General features: G+C 45.1%; 2 protein-coding genes and 2 long non-coding RNA genes across 4 annotated transcripts; 1 reads left to right on the plus strand and 3 right to left on the minus strand.

Annotated features, from left to right (window-relative positions):
• On the plus strand, positions 1–2,444 carry LOC136490080 (geraniol 8-hydroxylase-like). The gene has a single exon (XM_066486571.1). The coding sequence runs from the start codon at positions 194–196 to the stop codon at positions 1,754–1,756; it is 1,563 nt and encodes a 520-aa protein (XP_066342668.1). The 5' UTR covers positions 1–193; the 3' UTR covers positions 1,757–2,444.
• Positions 2,445–8,114: 5,670 nt separating this feature from the next.
• LOC136490082 (uncharacterized) lies at positions 8,115–10,546 on the minus strand. The gene is made up of 3 exons (XR_010767507.1): positions 10,082–10,546; positions 9,833–10,007; positions 8,115–8,605 (listed from the first exon to the last, which is right to left on the minus strand). It is a non-coding gene; the product is annotated as an uncharacterized lncRNA (long non-coding RNA).
• A 1,264-nt stretch (positions 10,547–11,810) lies between these two features.
• LOC136486957 (uncharacterized) lies at positions 11,811–12,560 on the minus strand. The gene is made up of 3 exons (XR_010767087.1): positions 12,431–12,560; positions 12,283–12,351; positions 11,811–12,203 (listed from the first exon to the last, which is right to left on the minus strand). It is a non-coding gene; the product is annotated as an uncharacterized lncRNA (long non-coding RNA).
• A 2,556-nt stretch (positions 12,561–15,116) lies between these two features.
• Positions 15,117–21,459, minus strand: LOC136490083 (probable protein S-acyltransferase 23). The gene is made up of 13 exons (XM_066486572.1): positions 20,949–21,459; positions 20,663–20,803; positions 19,574–19,686; positions 19,138–19,217; positions 18,650–18,813; positions 18,234–18,363; positions 18,048–18,147; positions 17,637–17,685; positions 17,206–17,283; positions 16,875–16,973; positions 16,297–16,375; positions 16,072–16,220; positions 15,117–15,715 (listed from the first exon to the last, which is right to left on the minus strand). The coding sequence occupies exons 1-13, from the start codon at positions 21,219–21,221 to the stop codon at positions 15,521–15,523; spliced, it is 1,650 nt and encodes a 549-aa protein (XP_066342669.1). The 5' UTR covers positions 21,222–21,459; the 3' UTR covers positions 15,117–15,520.
• Between the last annotated feature and the right edge of the window lie 871 nt (positions 21,460–22,330).

Consider the following 22,330-nt stretch of genomic DNA (forward strand, 5'->3'; position numbering starts at 1 on the left):
TATAAGATTTTATACATGATCAAGCGGAGCTGTTGCGACGAGATCGCCAGAGGGCCCTTAAAATTCTAGGACCGGCACTGGTTGCGCCCTAGGCCCTAGCTCTATATATATAATATAAAAGTATGTACATTGCATTGCTCCGGACAGCTCTCGTCACAAGCTCGATCACCAAGTTAGTTGTTACCCGGCCACCATGGACATGGAGCTCCTCCTCTTGTACGCCCCATGCTGCCTGGTCCTCGTCCTCTCCTCCCTGTACCTCCTCGGCCTCTATGCCGACAGCCGCCGTAACCTTCCTCCTGGTCCCCGGCCGCTGCCTCTCGTCGGCAGTCTCTTTTCCCTCGGCGCCCTCCCGCACCGCTCCATGGCGCGCCTCGCGGAGTGCCACGGCCCAGTGATGGCCCTCCGCCTTGGCACGGTCACCACCATCGTGGCCTCGTCCGCGGACGCCGCCCGCGACGTCCTCCAGCGCCACGACGCCGCCTTCTCGGGGCGCTCGCTCCCGGACAGTACCCACGCGCTCGCGCACTACACGCACTCCATGGTGTGGCTCCCCACCAGCAGCCCGCGCTGGCGTGCGCTCCGCAAGGTGTGCTCCGGGGAGCTCTTCGCGCCGCACCGCCTCGACACGCATCAGTCCCTCCGCCGGGACAAGGTGCGGCAGCTCGTTTCCCACGTCGCGCTGCTGGCGCGTGATGGCGCGCCAGTCGCCGTCGCCCGCCTCGCCTTCGTCACCGCGCTCAACCTGCTCTCCTCCACCATCTTCTCCACCGACCTCGCTGACATCGACATCATCGACGACGACAGCGGCTCGTCGCCATCGTCATCGTTTAAAGGCGTTCTCGCGGAGCTGAACGCCACCGCGGGGTTGACGAACGTGTCGGACTTCTTCCCCGAGGTGGCGCGGTTGGACCCGCAGGGGCTGAGGAGGCGCATCGAGAGCCTGTTCCAGCGGCTGCACGCCATGATGGACAAGCAGATCGAGCGCCGGCTGCAGGATCGCGTCGCCCCCGCCGCCGCCGCCGGTCCCAAGAAAGAGAAAGACTTCCTGGACGTGCTGCTGGACTACCGCGGTGCCGAGGACGGCCGGGGCTTCGATCGTCAGACGCTCCTGTCGTTGCTGTCGGACCTATTCAGTGCCGGCACCGACACAAGCGCAGCAACGGTAGAATGGGTGATGGCCGAGCTGCTACTGAATCCATCCTCCATGGCGAAAGCTCGTGCCGAGCTCGCGCAGGTGATCGGCTCCAAACCGGAGGTCGAGGAGTCCGACATTGCGCAGCTCAAGTACCTCCAGGCCATCGTGAAGGAGACGTTCCGCATCCATCCTCCGGCGCCGCTCCTGCTTCCGCACCAGGCCGAGACGAGGACGCAGATCCGAGGCGGCTACACGGTGCCCAAGGGCGCACGCGTCGTGGTGAACGTGTGGGCGATCGGCCACGACGGCAAGGTGTGGCCCGAGCCGGACAAGTTCATGCCGGAGAGGTTCTTGGTAGCAGAGGACGACGAGAAAGCAGTCGACTTCCGCGGCCGAGACTTCGAGCTCTTGCCGTTTGGGTCCGGGAGGAGGATGTGCCCGGGGATGCCGCTGGCGCTTCGCATGGTTCATCTCATGCTCGCGTCCTTGCTGCATCGCTTTGAGTGGAGTCTTCTTCCTCCGGCTGATGATGACAAGAACGAGCTGGACATGACTGAGAGGCTTGGGCTCAACCTGTCGATGGCTACACCACTGCAGGCTATGGCGACTCCAGTTTAAATCAATCAATCGTACATCATGTTTATATGTTTGGATCATCTAGTAGTGAATCCAGTGGGTGAGTTCTTTTTTATTTGGGACAATTAGTGACTTAGAGATTCAGAGGGAGTAGGAAACAGAGAGAGAAAGGGAAAAGTGTAGGAACGTCTGACCGTTGGAGGGGTTGGAGGAGTTCCCTGTCTTCGGCTAGTTCGCCAGTGATGATCTGCGCTAGGGCAGCGACGGGCGATGAAGTAGCGGTGGAGACCGGCGGTGGTGGTTAAGGCAGTGGCGCTTCCCGCCGCTGGCAGTGCCACCCTCTGGATCGGATTAGGGTTAGGACCGTGGGGCTGTGGCGGCGGTGAACCTCGTACCGTGTGCCGTTTGCCCCACCTCCTCTTTATAGGCACTGTGCGACGAGGGCCCACTAGCTATGAGATGGCTGGACGTCCCCGATCAGGACGCGGTCAAGGGGTCCGTCTCGACCGTTGGGTCAAGACGGATGAGATCAATTCTAACATTCTCCCCCTTGATCTCAACTCATACTTTGACCTTAAACTTTGACTTTAATCCCTTTCGCTTTTATTTGTTCCATCACAGATTAGTGTATAGAGCATGCTTCATCGTCACGGTCAATCGCCGATAGACTTAACAGCTACAATACACATCTCTCTTCTGAAACAGATTATTTAACTTTGGGCCCTTTATTGTCCGGAAATCATAGGCTATACCATAAACCCATGTCGACTGTGTGTTCTCTAAACACACTGGGTGGTAAGCCTTTTGTACGCGGATCCGCAACACTTGCTTGTTGCTTTTATGTTCAATATTTTTAGTATGATTCCGGACTTTCTCCTTCACAACGTACAACTTTATCGTCAATGTGTTTGGCAGCACACTTGACCCGTTGTTATAGGAGCGAACTACTTAAATGGTTATTGCTGTTGTATACCATTATCAATTCCGGGTGTTAGTTCTTTTAACCACTTCGCCTGTCCTTTAAGCCTCATATCAAGCTATACTGTGGGTATGCATCCTTGAAGACACCACAACTGTTTCTTTGGAGCTTTTCCACAATAAAACTCCAACTGCGAGTGTTAGCTACTATGTGGGTTTCACTAAACATCTCGCCAAAATTTAACATTTGTACCCACAACTATTTGAGAGTACTTATTCTTTCTCACTCACCATGAGGTCTATAAATCTTTGCACAATTGCAAAACATTCTCAACTCCATTCCAGTGATCTATATCTGGACTGGACTTCTGCCAAAAACATCCCGGATACATAAACTGTGTAAGGGTAAGTTCTTGCTTATAAGCATTCAGTAAGCTTCCAATAGCTGAAGCATATAGGACGTCCATTTGATCGATCTCACATTTATTCTTGGAACATTGAAAGTTCCGAAAACTATTACCCTTGACTATAGGAACAGGCACAGGTTTATTCACATATATACTTTATTTCTTTAGAATCTTCTCTAAGTATACACTTGAGATAGTTCTAATACCCCTTTTCCTTTTATCTCGGTAAGTTCCAATTCCTGGAACGATTGATGTTTTACCAAGACCATTCTAATTGAAACTTGAGGACAAGAACTGCTTCTTCTCCAACAGTAGATTAACACCACTACTAGCGAGTAAGGTGCTACCCACATGCAGGATTAAAAAAATAAATTTCCCATGTTTAAACTTTGCATAAATACAATTGTCCTCTACATTCTCTTTAAAACCCAAACTTTCTTATTGTCCTGTCGAGCTTCAAGAATCACTATCTTGAAGCTTACTTTAATCCATAAATGGATTTCTTTAGGCAACATCCCTTTACGTTCTTTTCCTTCCACGACAAAACCTTTTGAGTTATGCCATATAAACTTTTCCATACAAATCCCCGTTGAGGAATGTGTCTTTACATCCTTCTGATGTAACTGTAAATCGTAATGTGCCATTAATACCATTATGATTCTAAAAGAATCCTTGCATGCTCATTATAATCTATTCCTTCTCTTTATGAAAATCATTTCACCACAAGTGGCGCTTTATCGCTTTCCATATTCCATTTGGATATCTTTCTATATTCCCTTTGGAGTCACCTTTGCCTTGTAGACCCATTATAGCCTACTGTTTTGGCTCCATTAGGAATTTCTTCTAAATCCCAAACATCGTTGGTATTTATCGATTTCATTTCATGTTCCTTTGCTTCTTGCCATTTAGACGAGTGAACGCCTATCATGGCTTCTTCAAATGAGGTGGAATCACTCTCTATTTGAATTTCTTTCTTAACTTTTACTTCTTAGTCACCAGAAATATCTGATTTTCTTATTCTTTGAGACCTTCTAGGGTCTCGTGGCACTTCTTTCATATGGGGCTATTGTTACTCTTCATTGCCAAAAGGCAATTGTTCTATAGCCTCCCGTATCATAAGATCCTTGTTTAGTTATTCATCTTCTTTAAGAGCTAACATCAGTTGTTGTATATGTCATACAACATCAACATGTATTAAGCAATTTGTTGCTCTAAAACACTGTAGTGGATACGTAATCCCACTTCTATTCAAGCTTTAGGTATCTACATACCATGCTCCCCCAGATTACTCCATCTTGTGTAAATATGGTGTATCTTCAAATTTCTTATTTTGGGTTTAATCTGTCAAAAAACTCATACGGCGCGTTTAGCACCGCCTTGATGACTCTGAACTCGTCCAGTATGAATACTAGCCGACTATGCTATCTTCCCATCGGAACTATAAAAAGTCCAGGAATTTAGCTATTTCTTTACTTTAGGGGTATCGTTATTATGACCGTCTTACTCCCTCAACGATCACATTCATCTTTTATAGATCACTTTTACCTTCAATGCATAGTATGCATTGCATTATCTGAAGTATGGGGAAGTATCTTTCTTAATCTTACATTTCTCCCCCTCGAAATGTGGTATGAACTTTTCTACCACAATTTCGAAACATTTAGAACTCTTGTGAATGAGGAAACTTTGATTACTTACTTCATCCACATGATTACATCATGCAAACAAAATTCGTATGGGAGTACATTTTCCTCATTACACTTCAAAACTCAACATAGTCTATTATTATCAATACTTCTGCAAGTCACACTTGCATATCTTTCTTATCTCTTGGTTAACATATGTACTATGCCAACTTTACCCCGCCATACGGGTATTTTCTCAAACTTTTCCCGCCATGCGAGATATTCCTTTGAACGAACATAATTGACAGGATTGGCTCGTGTTCAATCATCAAATCCAGAAATAAATCCGAATATTCTTTTAACATACATGTTTAATCCAATGTTAATCAAATTAAACATGTATATGACTTTTACAACTCTCATAAGTGAAACTGAAAATAAATTCTTCTCCACAGAGAGTACATAAAAGACATTTCTCAATGAAGACTCTCATTGATCTATCTCTTTTCTTGGATCAATATCTTAGAATTCTTTTCTTTTGAAGCCATTCTTTAAAGAGAACACAGTCCCTTAACCAATGACATTCTTTCATACATAACTTTCCCTTAGGCATTTCATCATCTGAGTCACAAGTACCCAGCTCATTTCTCTTTCTGCCTTCAAGAATGAAAGCATGTAGGTCTTTTGTCTGAAAAATATTCAACAATAATGCTCATTAAACTTTGAAAACTTTATGTTCTATTCTATATCACCGTTGGGCAGAAATAGAATAAAACATCATTCTTCTACATTAATTCCACATCACCGTTGGGCAGAAATGGAATAAAACATAGAACTGCTCCTCAAAATTAAATTCTCCCGTTGGTTCGAATTTAATTAGAAGACAATCAACTTCATTGCAGCGGAAACATAAAAATACATTTATCTAGTTTAAGAGCATTCCTTGAACTTTATCTATTCTCTGAAAATTGGTCACTTTGATGCAAAATTCATCAGAGATTTAAACTTTAAACATAAAACTCATAGAATTATAATATTGTTATCATCAACGTTGGTCAGAAAATAACAATACCATAATTTGACTTTAAACTTAAACTCATAAATAAACTTATAATATTGTTATCATCAACGTTGGTCAGAAAATGACAATATTATAATTTATCTTAACTATCAACCGACTATTCCTCCAATTAAAAAAAAATTCCAGTTGGTTCCAATTTTAACTGGAGGATAAACTTTTCATCATTAACTGAATAACTATAACTGCTCTTCAAATTAAATTCTCCCGTTGGTTCGAATTTAATAAGAAGACAACATCTTTAACTTTGCAGCGGAAACTTGACAAAATTTCTTTATATACTTTTCAGAAGCATTTTACTATACTTTTCTACTCTCTGGAAAATCTAACACGTTGGTGCAATTTTACCAGAAATTTAAACCTTCAAATTGATCAAAATTCATTCAAATAAATAAAAGCATCTCCTTGTTCATTTGGCCCGAAGGCCTGCTTGGCCCGAAGGCCTGAACACTTGTTCGGCCCAGCAGCCGCTCGCGCAGCGCGCACCCGCGCCCAGGCCGCAACCTGGGCCTGGGCCGGGAAAGTGGCATCCCGCCTGGGCCGCTTTCGACCTGACCGAGCTCAGCCGTCGATGGAGATCGGACGGCCGTCCGCGCTCAGCGGAGGATCAAAAGGCACCAGCGGCCGCCGTTCCCCTGAAACCCTAGTTCAATTTCTTTCCCCTTTCTCTCTCGCACGCCTCACGCGACAGCCGCGGTTGCCGTCGGCGCCGGTCGGGGCGGCCGTCCTAGCCGGTGAGGAAGACGCCGCCTGGAGTGGTCCCAGCGGCGGCTCCCCCCCTCTATTTTCTTCCCCTCCTCCTTTCTCTCTCGTGCCGCACTCAGAGGAGCAGCAGTGGCCCAATGGCCGATCGGAGGAGGAGTCGGTGGCGGCGCCGCCGCCAGTCCCCTCGCCGGTGCGCGCGCCCACCGCAAGGTGGACGCGCCGTCGTCGAGCGGTTTGGTGGTGGTGCCCTTTACCGCCGAGCCCGAGGCGTGGCCACGCGGCGGCGTGACCACGACGGTCGGCGGTGTTCCACTTCCCCGCGCGACGTCCAGTGCGACAGCAGGCGGTGGTGACGGCGCAGGGGATCCCCAGGTAGGAGAAAAACCCCTCCTCCTTTCTCTCTGGATTCGAGATCACAGTTAGGGGTAGGGTTACGGTCTGTTCTTTCCCGATCCGATCCGGATCGGTCAATCTTTCTCTTTCTCTTTTCTTTCTTTTCTTTGCCCCGAGATCTTGTTGCGGGTTTAGGGTTCGGATCAAGCGGTCTTGAAGCCGAGCCCCTTCCGTCTTCACCCAGCTAGGGTTAGTGTCTGTTCTTTGTTGAAACCGTGTGTCAATCTCATCCCCACTTTTCCCGTACCCTATCTAGGGTTAGGGTTCGTTTTGCTTTTCTTTCCCCGATCCAGATCCACATACTAAAACCCGCTCCGATACCATTGTTTATATGTTTGGATCATCTAGTAGTGAATCCAGTGGGTGAGTTCTTTTCTATTTGGGACAATTAGTGACTTAGAGATTCAGAGGGAGTAGGAAACAGAGAGAAAGGGAAAAGTGTGGGAACGTCTGACCGTTGGAGGGGTTGGAGGAGTTCCCTGTCTTCGGCTAGTTCGCCGGTGATGATCTGCGCTAGGGCAGCGACGGGCGATGAAGTAGCGGTGGAGACCGGCGGTGGTGGTTAAGGCAGTGGCGCTTCCCGCCGCTGGCAGTGCCACCCTCTGGATCGGATTAGGGTTAGGACCGTGGGGCTGTGGCGGCGGTGAACCTCGTACCGTGTGCCGTTTGCCCCACCTCCTCTTTATAGGCACTGTGCGACGGGGGGCCACTAGCTATGAGATGGCTGGACGTCCCCGATCAGGACGCGGTCAAGGGGTCCGTCTCGACCGTTGGGTCAAGACGGATGAGATCAATTCTAACACATCATGCATATCGTTGTGTACGTGTGTGCACACACTGGATCGGATGTGGTGAGTGGCAAGATAAGCTAGCCGTGGTGACGACCGACGTGGACTTTACTTTCCACCTCCATCTTTTTTTTTAAATAACATGTGAAATGAAGAATCAGCCACATATCTATATATTTTTAGTTCACAAGGATCATACCCGTGTGCGTTGCAACAAGAATAAAATAATGCCACGATAATTCGGACGTGTGTTGTATTGTTACCGAAGATGATTTTAGAGTGTGACGTTCATAACATTCCGTTTGTACTCAATTCTATCACTCTTCACGGAGCATGAACAATTAGAACTAGGACGCTGTGCGGGATGGTTTCAAGTCGCGTTAGTCAGTGTGCGAACTGTAAGCGCAACTTTAGTATCACCTCGTTGCCACAACTCAAGGGAACACAACTTAGAAACGAATATACTATGGCTTCAAATTCCTCATAATAACACGCAAAGTGGGGCCAATTTGGACTTAGTCGAGCCTAATTGGGCTCTCCAGCCTATTCAGCCCAAACTTTTACATTTAGTTAACTTTTCGTTTTTTAATCTCATATAGGTTTATGCTCATGTGTTACGATGAGAAAAAATGGAGCAATAACAATTAGCATAGAAACAAGCGCGAACACATGTGTCTGTCCGAATGCCCGCGGCTGCTCCACCCCGTTCGCTTGGATTCACGCGCCGCCCACGCTAGCTACGTTTTCCGCGCTCGCATCCGAACTGCCTACTCGGATGAGTCACCCCTGCCTCTTCCGCACTGGCGCGGTGCCCGTCTCTTTCAGGACGCTCGGAAGACTCGCCCTCGCCTCTTGCACAACAGCACCGCGCGGCCTGTGCCTCCTCCACACACCGTAGGCGGCAGCCTGCGCCTCCTCCACGTGTCGGTGGCCGTGGCTTCGCCCTGCCCGCCTTCATGGACACCAACGCCGGCGGTCTGCACTTGTAACATGAAACACTCCAATGCAACATACATTTGAAACAGATAAAATATTTGGGACATATGCTTGCAACATGTGTGTAAAACATATGCAACATCCAGATAAAACAATTACAACATGAAAAAACACTTACTGCAACATAAGACTGAAATAGCCGAAACATTTTGAACATAATGTTCAACATATGTGTGAAAACATATACAACATCCAGATAAAAAATGATTGCAACATACGTCTAGAAACAAATGAAATATTTTGAACAAACGCTTGCAACAAGCTTCTGAAACACGTGCAATGTATGCAACATGTGCAACATCACTCGATCTACTTTTGCAATATCCATAAGAAACAACTGCAACATATCTTTAAAACGACTAGAACACCAGAAAATATACATTTGCAACACAGGGGAGGGGAAAGACTAGGCTGGTCAGTTCCAGCCGTCAGGGTCGGAGCCGGCGGCGAGTGGCGGTGCACGAGCACCACCGCCACCTGCGCCACCAGTACCGGGCTTGGCTCGATGGCGATAGTGGGGGATGGGGGGCGAGGAGCGCCATGGCTGCCGGGGTGGGGGAGCTCGGTCGGTGGGGTGAGAGAGGGTGCCGCCGGGGTGGCGGAGGGCGCCGCGCCAGGGCGGAGAGAGCCGCCCACTCCCCCTGCAACACCGCCGCACCACCTCCATGGATCTTGCTGGAGGCAAGTGGATCTCGCTCCTGCTCCATGGATCTCGCCGTGTTGGGGTGAAGGCCGCCGGATCTGTGGGCATTGGGGGCTCCCGTTAGGGGAGGACGCGGGGAGTTAGTGTGGGATGAGGAGCGTGGAAGGGGTAAGGGCGGGAGCGGAGCAGAGCGGAGCGAAGCTGCTGGAGTTGATTTTGTTTTTTTAGAGAGCGGCGCATGTGGAGCGAGGCATCCAGCCTTCCAGACGTCTTAATGATAGCATTGCCGATTTCTAAGGTCACATTTCAAATCATGCATGCCACCTTCAGGTTCCGCTAGAAATGGATCCTGAAAGCCTTGTACCCATCACCAGAACAAGAAATAAAAGAAAAACCTAATGTAGTACGTCTTCCTTCGCTCAAAACATTGGACCTTACATTAACACAAAGTTGTACTGGCACATCTAATCAACCTATAATGGTTGCATGTCCCCATCATGTAGATTAGCAAAGCACATCTACCTAATATGAGAAATTTAACAGTATATGAAAAAAAAATGCATACCAGAAATGTGATTTCCGGCATGTGTTGGTTATATGTAGCATGTTGAAGATTATTTGAACCACTCAGCGGCAATGCTCCAAACGAGGCCTGATCAACACCTTCTTTTTTTACTTGAAGCCATACTAATTCTAACAATGCTCCAAACGAGGATTGCTCTTTTACTCCTTTGACGTATCTGGAGACAAAATAAAGTGAGTCATACAAAAATCATACACAAATTAGTTATACAAAGCGAGTTTGGGCTTTTACCGGATAGGCAACAGTGCTAGCCTGCTAGGTTGGACTACCAAACAGCCTTTCTATTTGGGCGGACGAGCTGAACCCAGATGGATGGCGTCGCGAGCTCCATCTCCTTCTCCCTCCCGTTCGTCGCGAACTCATCTCCTTCTCCCTCCCCCTCCTCGGAGGTTGCAGCGGCGTTGTCCTCGTCCCCAGCCCCGGCTCTCCGGATCTGGGTGGGCGAGCTCGGGATAGGGGAGGTGGCGGCCATGGCGAGCGAGCTTGGGCCTAGGGAGGTGGCGGCCATAGCGGGCGAGCTCGGGCCCAGGGAGGCGGTGACCATGGCAGGGTGAGCTGGATCTGAGCTGGTGCCGGCCAGGGCGAGCTGGTGGCGGGCGGCAACCACGCAGGGCAGGGTGGTCGAGCTGGGGCAGAGCTATGGCGAGCCGCAGCGCAGGAGGAAGAAGATAACGAAGGGAAAAAATAAAGAGGATGACAGCTGGGCCCCACTAACGGGGGTGTCAAAATGTCATCCATTCTATCCCTCTCCACCCTTCCAACCAAACAAAAATTTGAGTTCAACCCACCCTCTTAACCAAACACGAGATGGTCTCATCCTAGAAAACTGGGTTAGACCCATCCCAACCCACTTGGTCCCCAAATCAAACACACAGTAAAAGCTTTTTGACGTGGCTTTGGTTGAACCTTCCCATGGACTTACCTAAAAGCCCTACCAAACATACACGAGGAACGCCTCCTAAAGCTAAAAACTATTGAAACCGTGGTTATTTTTCTCATGGGAAGCCGAGACCACAAAAACATGACTTCCCCTACCTCATATGTGGCTTCCATGCTCCTAGAAATAGTATTCATCAAGTCCGAAGATGCCACTGACAACTTGTGTATAGAAGTCGAATAAAAGAGCATTTTACACATTTGATGTCTCCCACCTATTCCTCAAAAAATAGAAGAATTGTTTTTTCAAACTTTTTTCAAAATAGTTTTAGATTCACCAGAAAAAACTGCTTTTATATTTAAAAAAAAGTTAGAACCAAAGGCGTTTTTAGAGAAACTAAAAACCCTACCAAAAGAGGGTCTTAATGACAGTGCCAAAGAGGCATGTGACCGTGACTCATCTCAGTAGTGCCCACACGCTTTCTACCAGGGGGTTTATTGAATGAATGAGCTAGAATCCATGTATTCGAGCAAAAAAATTGAATGCTCCAGTCCATCATATATTAAGTAGAGAAAATTCCCTATTTAGCATCACAGAATGACATGCTTCCATGTATAGCATCCAAAGATTAATTTTTCCCAATATAGCACTGGGTTTATTTTTGGTCCCCTATCTAGCACTACCGTCAGTACAGACCACTAACACCGTTAATTGGCAGCGGAAAAGTCCATTATACCCGTATTTCACTCTGTACAGATCATTTGCAATGGATGTTTCATCTGTATAGAAGCAGGACATTTGCAATGTGAACATCAGCCCCTTTTTTGGCCAGATTATTTGTTTTCAACAATAAACAATTTTTAACAACATTTTTTTTTGACCAATGTATTGCAACAGCAACAGCTTACATGAGATCTCTATATACATTAGCAACTATAGATTGCTTAAGCCACACAGACCACATAGGTCGCATATATATCAAGTATCCAAGTTCACATAAAGAAGACCACAGAAAACTATACATATTACATGGTAAGACTGAGCCTTCTTTTGCTCCTAGTGCTCATTGCCGGGCTAGGAGGGACAACAATTTTGCTTTTGCTTCTTGTGCCCATTGCAGGGCTGTCAAGTGATTTCATGAGAATTTTTTGTATGTCATTCTTCATTTTTCCCTTTGCCTTTGGTTTGGACTTGACGTTGTCTTGGATGCATGTCCTGCAGCTGAGTTAGTGTGGTCACCCTCTATGCTCATGGGCTCAGGTTCATTGGACCCTTTTTTTTTGACCTACAATTGTGCATGTACAAGTGGTCACCCTCTCTAATGAGTTAAGTTTGACAAAAAAAAATTCTGGTACAAGGTGGTCTGTACTAAAATGCTCATAAAACAGAATACAAATCAGAGTTTACCTTGTTGAGCCTGCAGAAGATGAGGTACTGCGTTTTCCTTTCTTCGTAGTTGTAGGTTCAACACTTTGGCTGTTTTCAAAAGTGGAAAACTTTAGCTGTGAAGAAATGAATGCATTGACTAAAAAAATTACAAGGACAACAGAAATACCTTGCTGAAGCTCCGGAAGATGAAGTGTTGTGTTTTCCCTTCTTCTTAGTTGTATGTTCGACACCGGGACTGTTTTCAAAAGTATACAAGTAAAATTTTGGTGAATCAAACCATCTACTATAAAGTACAAGAAGGAGCATATAATTACCTTGTTGAGCCTCTGGAACATGAGCTGCTACGTTCTTCCTTTTTACTAGTTGCAGGCTCCAAAATTTGACTGTGGCAATGAAGAAAGGTACTGAGAAAAAAAAGCTTAGGCATGTACAAGCATAAAAAATGCTAACCATGGTGGGAAAGACATGCAGGCTGCTAGTGTGTCATCCTCTAAAGCCAAAAGGCCAGCTTCTATAGCTGCTTTCGTGCGTCTTTTCCTCTTTTTGGGTGGTCCCCTATAAGGAGCAAAGTTAAAGTCAGCATTTTACATCTTCTTATAATGATCATGCAACAAAATGTGAACATATTAGACAATTTGTTACCTCAATTCTCTCATAGCTTCCATGTCCTCTTTGCTGCTATTTTTGCAATTATGTCAGTGATGTCCGTAATCCTTACAAATAGGCACTTGTGTAGGGCCTTTTTCATTTTTTTCTCGGTACAACCTTTGAACCTCACGTTCTTTCTCCTACCAGATGTAGGTTTCAATAGTGGCGGATGTAGGAAAAAAATCATGGGTCCCTTTAGGCCACTGAGACTTGTCAGGCATGCCAGGGATTAGTTCACAATAAGCTACTCTAAATTTCTCAATGGAGTAATACAAGTCCACATAATTCTCAAGAGAGGCACTACGTAGTGATGTGATGAATGTTATAGCATGTTTACATGGAATACCAGAAACTTGCCATTGTCTGCAAGAGCATGTCCTATCCTCTAAATTCACAACAAATCTAAAACAAGTACCTCCTAATGCAGTAACTTCACCAACGTGTTATGAGCATTCAAGCACTTCCAGCTCTAGTTCTCTACTCCTTTCATTCAACCTTTTGATTATGTGGGGTAGAATCAAACCTTCTAACTTCTTTGACACTTTCCTCCTTTGGTTCCACTTGATCATAATCAATTGTCTAATCTTATCCATAAAGTCATCTAAGTTCATGGACTTATATTGCTTAATCCAATTGTTAAAAGACTCTGCCAAGTTGTTAGTTACATAATCCACCTTGGACTTGGTTGAAAATTGACTCCTAGTCCACAACTTCTTATGCCAATTCCTAAGATATGCAGTTGATGCTGGGTTTGCTTTCTTCATAGCAAACCAATGCTTCTCAAATATATATTGCTTCCATAAATAAGCTACTGCCCAAAGGTGATCATTGGAGGGTCTTCTTTGTCATGTTCTATATCTGGGACATGATCTTCCTCATAGTCTGTGTCCACCAGCTCATCAGCAACCTCAGTTTCAAATTCAGACTGTGAGTCAAGATCCTCCTCATCCTCCGTACCCTCCTCATCAGGACCAGAATCATTTTCCATTCTTTGGCGCCCAGAATAAAGGATCACATTTAGAGCATGTATAGGTTCATTGCTTGCCAAGTACATAGCCTCCTCATCGACCCTACATGTTCATTCTCGGGCGATGGATTATCTAAATATGTGTCCTCTGGTTCAGCAGAAGGATTCTGCATGGGCTGCCCTTGGTCCTCGTAATGCCAATGAGTGAGAGGCTCATATGGTTCAGATGGATGAGAATATGCTATGAACATGTCCACAACCTTTGTTTTCTTGTGTTTTTCAAACATTAACATCAAATCTTGGTTAGTTTTAACTTCTGGGAAGGTTTTTGAATCATGGTCATGGTGTGCAATTTTCATATATCCAGGAGGGTACTGATCTACGATTGATTCAACTAAATCTTGAAATTTAGTGAGATCAGAATCAACAACTTTCTCAAAACAAAAGCATCTGACATCTTTCCTAGCTTTCTTAGGGTTACCAAGGTGTTTCATTTGTAGGATATAAGTTGAATTTGGATCAAGAGATGGATGAAACCTGTGAACCAAATAAAACATCTTAAACTATGAGTAATTATACCAACAGTTGAAAGGGCATCAACAGCAAGAACACAATGAGCAGATGATGGGAACTCACCTGTCCAACAATGTGGCCATGCCACACCTTCGAACGCCGCCGGGTGGCACCTCTGCTCGTGTGCTTGGGCCGTGCAAGGTTGCACACGCGCCTCCGCTGGGGCTGTGCGGGACTACGCACGTGCCGCCGCCGGGGCAGTGCGGGGATGCGCACGTGCCTCCGTCGAGGCTGCGACAGGCTGCGCATGGGCTGCCGCCACAGGCGCTCCTGCTTGGGCCATCACTGCTCGGGCCGGCCCCGCCGCACGCGCCGTCGCCGCAGCCGGCGCCACTCAAGTCACCCCCGCCCGAATCCATGCCCCCCGGATCCACAGGAAAGGGCTCCTCGCTAAGAGGCAAGCCACCGCCGCCGGCCATCGCTTTGGTGCGGTGGGAGTCACAATAGGGTTCGAGAGAAGAGAGAGAACCGACAGCTTAGGACCGTGACCTGTTCGTAAGGGTATTTTGGTCTATCCTTCGATTATCTGACAAGCACAAAATGGTATACCCTAGGAGATCTGGCGGTAGTGCTAAATAGGGAACAAAAAACAAACTCAATGCTATATTAGAAAATTTTAATCTTCGGATGCTATAAAAGGAAGCATGTTATTTTGTGATGCTATATAAGTACTGAGGTAATCTGGCTTTATCTCACATCAAAAGCAGTAAGATGTGTCATTTGATTTTTGCAGTTTCATGTCTCCTGCTGCCAGGACATCCTTCGCCGTATTGTTAAACGTCATTGGTAAACCAGTGTGCAACTACAGCAGAAGTCAGCTATTGGGCCAATATAATACAAGACAAAATCCACAATATGGTGCATGCTTACACATGCCCTGTTGCCCCCCTGTATATTTCGTGAATGGAGTAAGATTGTGAATCCAATTTACTACAGAAATCATAAAACCTGCATTCACATCTATCACTCTATCAGATCTCATATCGACAACATAAATAATCAAACAATTCCATGATCCACAGCACCGTCTAAAGACATGTACGAAGAGGTGCCAGCCACTCAGAATGTGACCCCAAGTAAGTCGCTCTTCGCACCATTGTCAAACCATTGTCTGAACAAACTGAAATATTCCCAGCACTAAGATGAAAGCAGATGCTTTTAAGGGGTCTTGGGCATATAATCTGTCACTAAACTTTTGTTTCCTCGATCGGTACCTCTATCTTCCCTGTACTGTTTGTTGAAGCGTTGGCCATGCGACCTCCTCATCATTGCTGTATCCATTGATAAGAAAATCAGTGCAGTTCCTCTGGCAACCTCGACTGTAAGGATTTCTGAAACGCCCATCAGGCCCTCGAAGATATGTGTAGCGAGATCGATTCGCTACCTCATTAGTTGTCATGTTCCGTGCTATCTGCAATGAATGGGTGAAGCAAACACGTTATGAAAATGAACCCATTGAAGCGAATATGCCGTGCGGGTATGTGGCCGAACTTCCATTTTGCTACTTCTAGCAAACTGAGTTCAACGAAATTGTGCTGTTCGGTTTCACAATGATAGAAACATACTCTCTAAACAGCCTAGCTACAAATCTTATGAGGCACAAAATAGAAACTGTATGCTCTTTTGCTATTCCCAATGTCCAAAGTAGCACAGAGCATGAGACCACAATTTGATCATACAGCATAGAGACAAATATAATGCTGCTCTGATAACCCCAGAGTGTTTGCTCCAAAAAATGCAAATACTAACAAACAGGAGAAAATTTACCTGTACTGCTTGTGCTCCAGTCAGAATCAGAGCTCCAGTTAACAAAAAGACATCCAGAAACATGAACAATACAGCACCAGGATGCTTTGTCACCATGAAATGCATCCACGATTCTGAAGATGAGAGTATAACGGGCTCTGTCCAAAGTCCTGAGGCATTAAATGTCCTTGACTTGTTAGTACATCTTGAAGCAAAGAAAAAAGTACTGTTTAAAGACGTCCTTACTGTGGAATCCAACAGCAGCACCCAGGAAGGATGTAGCTATCCCCATCCAAAGAAACACGAAAAAGTCCCACTTATTTCGCTGCAAGAAAAAAAATATATATTTAGTAATTCCCTCTGTCCCAGTTTATAAGGCGCACACGTAATAAACAAAACATTGAAGTTTTATTCTTACAGTACAAAATTGATACCGTTAATTTTGAACGACATACTTTCCTATGATCTTAATCCTATAGTCATAAACAACGCAATATGGAAAATCTGTCAAAGTCTCAAAGAGCTGCATGCAGAATACAATTGAATACGAACGTGTATGTATGACATCACAATGAGGTTCAAGTTGACAGTCTGAAACTTATTACAGTCAGATTTCATAATGAAAAAAATCCAAGTGCACACATTATTACATGAATACTAAGCATCAAGCAACTGTGTATTCCCATTAGCGATCCAAAGAACAAAATTACTATCCAATATTAGTGCCTAGCCAGAACATGTTTCCTAAAACAATTGGAACAGCAGAACAGGCAGTTAAAGTCACAACAATAGAAAATTCGAGATGTGCAAATTAATGTTTATACCTTTCCAACACAGTTTGATATCCATGGGCAGTGATGGTCAAACTGCTCAACACAATGCTTACAAGTTGGACAATGTTTGGAGCGCATAGGTCGAATTATCTGGTAAGTAAGGTTACCCATTCAGTAAAAATAAACATAGTTGGGGTTTATAGCCAAAACAAGACCACACATACATATGGTTTCATCTTTTGCTTCCGACACAAAGTGCCATCTCCACAAGAGATATACTAAAATAATACGAAACACAAGGGGGGGGGGGGGGGGGGGGGGGGGGGGGGGGGGGGGGGGATCACAGAAGTGAGAATAGTAATGAAGAGTTTTTCTCTAGTACCTTGCAAGTAGGGCATAGCTGAGACCAATTGCCTGTCCAAGTAGAGGAGTTGGTAAGATCAATTTCCATAAGTGGCTCCTGTAAATAAAGCGCTAATTGTCATATTTACCTACTGACAAAAAAAAACTGTGCAAACAACTTTCTATGGTTTGGCAGACCAAATGATGTTTAGTCAGTCTTCAAAATGTTGACTACAGAACTTCAGTTGGTCGCAATGCCAAAAGATAGGTGAAAATAGGCCCATAAACTCCTAGCTTCCATGTACTGTAGTATGATAATATGGTATCAACTACAAACTGAAGGAACATGTTTTATCTGTTCCTTGAAATGACACATAGCAAGATTCTATAAATATTGATCCAAGGCAGTTCCTTCAAGCACATTTGTAGAAACATTGTCTTTGAATAACAGTGGTAGAACATTTTTTTTACCTTCGGATCAGATCGCTTGGAATTTGCCTTGATGTAGCCAGGATTTTTTCTGTCAACAGCAAAAGAACACAAACGTTAAGCATGGAACAGGGACAATATGAGAACAAAATAATCTGCTGATCTTATAAAAGTATAAGTTCATATGTTGAGATTAAAACTTTAAAATGGAGATTTCCACACTAGCAAGAATGCATCAAATGCATGATCGAATCTCTTCCCATGAGTCTCATACTCTCATCACAAATTCATTTTACCCAACAGTCAGTCATCTTTTTAATGGCTACATACATCAAGGTATTATTATAGCTACTTAATGTACAAAGACTAAAAAAACATAGCTAATCAGGAAATAGCCAAAGGTGCACATAAATGGTACGACCAGACGATAAACAAATATGAAACATAAGCTACCTGCTAACTCTGTAGAACATTACTTGAGATGCAAAGAAAAATGATACAGCAGCCCAAGACCAAAGACCAGCAGTAGCAGTGATCCTAGAAAAATTAGGTGCTGCAGAGATTTTATGATCAGGTCTGATGAAAAACAAAGATCCCTAATTCTGATATAAACAACAAAAACTCTGAAGCAATGCTCACCAAATACAATCGAGTTTAGGAAAAGGATGAGGCAGACGACAAGATAAGCAAACAAGAAAGGGGCGTATCCAATTTTCCTCGATTTCCCAGGGAAGAACTTGTCTTCAAAGCTTACTTTTGTAGCATTAGACTACAAGCAGAGAAATTATTTTGTTAGTGGAGTTAAAAAGGTCAGTACCTAAAACACACACCAAACAAATATTTGGAGAACAAACTTCAAAACAGGGGAGGAAATAAATGGATAGAACAGGGGAAAGCATACATCATTGAATACATGCCATTGCAATCATTTACAACACCACGAACCTAGATGCACTGGTGTATGAGCAGATTGAATGGTGGCATGCAGCATAATTTCTCAGGAGGAGAAAGAGGTTAATTATTAATAGGAAAATAGAATGCCAGCGGAAACATACAAGGATATTGGAAAGATGCCGATGACCTTTTTCTGCTGCAAGTTGCACAGGAGTTAAGCCACCACTATCCTTAAGTGTGAGTTCTTCCTTCGTACCAGTATGTACAAGAACTGTGCAAACCTCCAAATTCCCTCTTATAGCAGCCCAGTGTAAAGCGGTACAACCTGCACGGCATCACAAAAAGAGCTTAAATACTATATAGTATATACCCACCTAGCTGCCCAAGAGAAATAAAATAACAGGGCCACATTCGCAGTCATCCATAATTTTAAGGGAAATTAATTATTCATCCTAATTTTTTCCATAGGGTTGGGAGCATACTACAGACAATTGAAAAAGTAGATGTTTTTAAAAATATTCTGACAAGCACTGAACCTTGCCAAATATGCCGTTGTTTTTGTTCATAGAATAAGAAAAATTGTGGAAAAGAAGAAACATATGAAGTAGCCAAAAGATGTAATTAAATACCACAGAAAAGAGGCAGGTACCATTTTTGTCTTGCCTTACTTGATTAGCATCCATAAATAGCAGTAATCTGATTGTATCTGCATTTCCTTTGTAGGCAGCCCTGTGATGTTATAGAATATATAAGGTTACATTACGCCAAACATGGAAATGTAGATAAAAGTATCCAATGAATGGAAGTCTCGACAGAGAAGTCAGGTAGACAGTAAATTAACTGACTCTTCAGGACTTTGGTTACAGTCCTTCAATCATACAATTGAGTGCACAGCACCATATCATATACATGCACAGCAGTGCAAAGACAAATTCTGAATGAATCATTTACCGTGATTGAGACACAATTTGAACAGAATATACAAAACCATATTAAACTGTATCCTGCATTTTTTAGGGGACATTGATACCTAAACAAGGGAAAGCATGCATTCTGAAAGTAGAGTCTTGTCAATAATCATGTACCAGTGCAGCGCGCTCCTCCCATCATTGTCCAAAGCATCAAAATCTGCACCGTACTTTGAGATAATGTGATGCAAGAATGATGTTTGGCCATACTGAGATGCAACATGGACTGCCTGACATAATAATCAAAGCAGGGAACAGTCAGACAGAAGATTCCGCTTGAACCATATAAATGACTTAACTGTCATCAGGAACTGAACATATAATCTTTTTCATCAGCATCAGCAATAAAGGAAAGATGAAAGGCTGCTCCAAAGATAAGCTATCCAGCCTAAAAGCAAATTTCCAAATGGTGTGCTGTAAATATGTAAGATACATTTATTATTTTGCTATTCAGTCCATTGTCTTGCCTATCAGCAAACAGCAGAATTAATCTGCAATTGCAACTGTTGCAAATGATTTATTCTAAACAAAATGGCACTAGCACAATGGCTGCTACTCCCTCTGTACCAAATTGCAAGTCGTTTTGTTTTTTCTAGATACATAGCTTTTGTTATGCACTTAGATATTGTCTAGATACATAGTAAAATCTATAAAAAAAAGGGCAGCCCCAGTGCACGTAGCTCCTGCTTGCGCAGGGTCAGGGGAAGGGTCCGACCACTTGGGTCTTTTGTACACAGCCTTTCCCTGCATTTCTGCAAGAGGCTGTTTCCAGGACTAAAATCTTTGTATCCAGAAAAGCCAAAACGACATACAATTGGAATGCTGGGAGTACTTCACTGAGATAATGCTTAGTTTGAAAGTTGGACCAATAGAGTAAGTTCTGTATTTGGAAGTTAAGACTAACAGAGTAAGTTCTGTATTCTTCTACTAGATAGATTTCCTATTGTCATCAATGCTGAAAGCCTGAAACACACTAACCATACAGCTGATTTGGCAAACCAGAAGAGAATTGAGGCAGACCCTACATTTTTTACTGATCAAACAAACTTCGTAAACCTCTAAAACCACCCCCGCAGACTCTCCCAGAAGGCAGTTGGTTTCATGGTACCCTCACCAATCAGGTACTAAACCAATCACAAACATAGGGGCAACAAAATATATATAAATTCGAATTGTACATCCAGAAAGACAAGGGTGCCACATTACCCGGTAGCCATTGACGTCGGCGGCCTCGACCCTGGCGCCATGCTCCATCAGCACGTCTGCCACGGAAGTGGACCCACGCACCGCCGCCCAGTGCAGCGCCGTCTGCCTCGCGTGGTCCGTCGCATTGACGTCGCCCCCGTGCTGCAGCAAACCGAACAATCCCATCATCAGAGAAGCTATAAGGTGAGGTGAGCACCAGTCGCAGGAATGGATAAGCGCAGATTCGAAGCCGGCGAGGAAGCAGGATAGGGGTAAGGACGGAGGGGAAGCCGAGTCCGAGCCCGACCTCGATGATGTAGAGCGCGACGTGGGGGTAGTTGTTGAGCGCGGCCCACTGGAGCGCGTGGTAGCCGTTGCCGTCGGGCTCCCTGAGCGCGGCGGCGGCGGCGGCTCCCCCCTGCTCGACGAAGCCGCGGAGCCGCTCCAGGTCCCCGTACGCCGCCGCCGAGTACACGTCCACCACGGGGTCCGCCGGCGGCTCCCCCGCACCTTCCTGCCGCCGCCGCTCCTCGTCCTCGTCCCGCCTGCCGCCTTCGGACACCACCTCGATCTCCGCCATGGATGCGCGGATGGGCCCTGGCGGAGGAAGGTGGGGAGCGGGGGGCTAGGGTTGGAGGCTTGGAGCAGGATCAGCCGCGGTTCCTTCGAGGCGGCGCGGGTGGGAGAGGGTGGAGGTGGTGGTGGTCAAAGGGGCTGACGAGGGGTAGGAGGATTTGGTTGGGAACAGCGACCGCCAACAAAGCGACGGACAGCCACCGCGGACCGGAGTGGCTCGGGGCGGGCGGAGTGGGGTGACTCGCGGAGGAAGAGGGGGATGGTCAGAAGAGTCAGAGGAGTGACGCGGTGGCACGTGAGCGGTGGTTGGGAGCCGTCGCCCGTCGGACGCCTTGGGTTCACAGGTGGAAATTGGAACGGAACTGAGGGGTAGGGATGAAAACGATCGGGACCGAATCACTTTTATTTTTATTTTTTTTCGAAAACAAAATCGATACGATAGTGTCGGAAATAAATACGGCACGGATATTCCAGTAATTTTGAAAACGATAATTGATCGGGAAATACATCGATAATGATTGGAATCCATGAGAACGATATCCTCAAAAACGATAGACACGCCAAACTATAGCATATGAGAAGAACCATAAAACTCGACCTATCTCACATGACAATAATTATAAATAAAGCCACAAAAGCTAAAACCACAGTCCACACCATCTTAAGTCTCAAACAAGCTAAACCTCAGAGTTAGGGTGCAGTACGTGATTGACTTATTGCCTTCTTATTCATACACGGATGAAATATTTGTCGTATAGTTCCTCAAAAAAATATTTGTTTTATGTGCTTGCGTGTGCAGATGGAATGCTTAAATGTAGGCCAACTGAACCTAAAGTGTATGCATTATATAGTCTATAAATAATTTAGGATTTAAGGCATTTGAATCGGTAACTATCGACGGTAAATTACCGGCTAAATACGGCAATCTTCGAAAACGGTCGGAAAAGTGCAAAATTGTTTTCGCTTTCGTTTCCGAATATTTTTATCGTTTTCATTTTTACTATATCACCATTTCCGTTTAGGCTTGAAAACCCGAAAACACGAAACGATTTCCAAAAATCGGAAGTTATCATTTTTGGCCTCGTTCGCTTCGCTGGAAAAACAAGTCGAAAC

This window comes from Miscanthus floridulus, chromosome 10 (assembly GCF_019320115.1).
Source record: "Miscanthus floridulus cultivar M001 chromosome 10, ASM1932011v1, whole genome shotgun sequence".
In the NCBI taxonomy this organism is placed as follows: Eukaryota; Viridiplantae; Streptophyta; class Magnoliopsida; order Poales; family Poaceae; genus Miscanthus; species Miscanthus floridulus.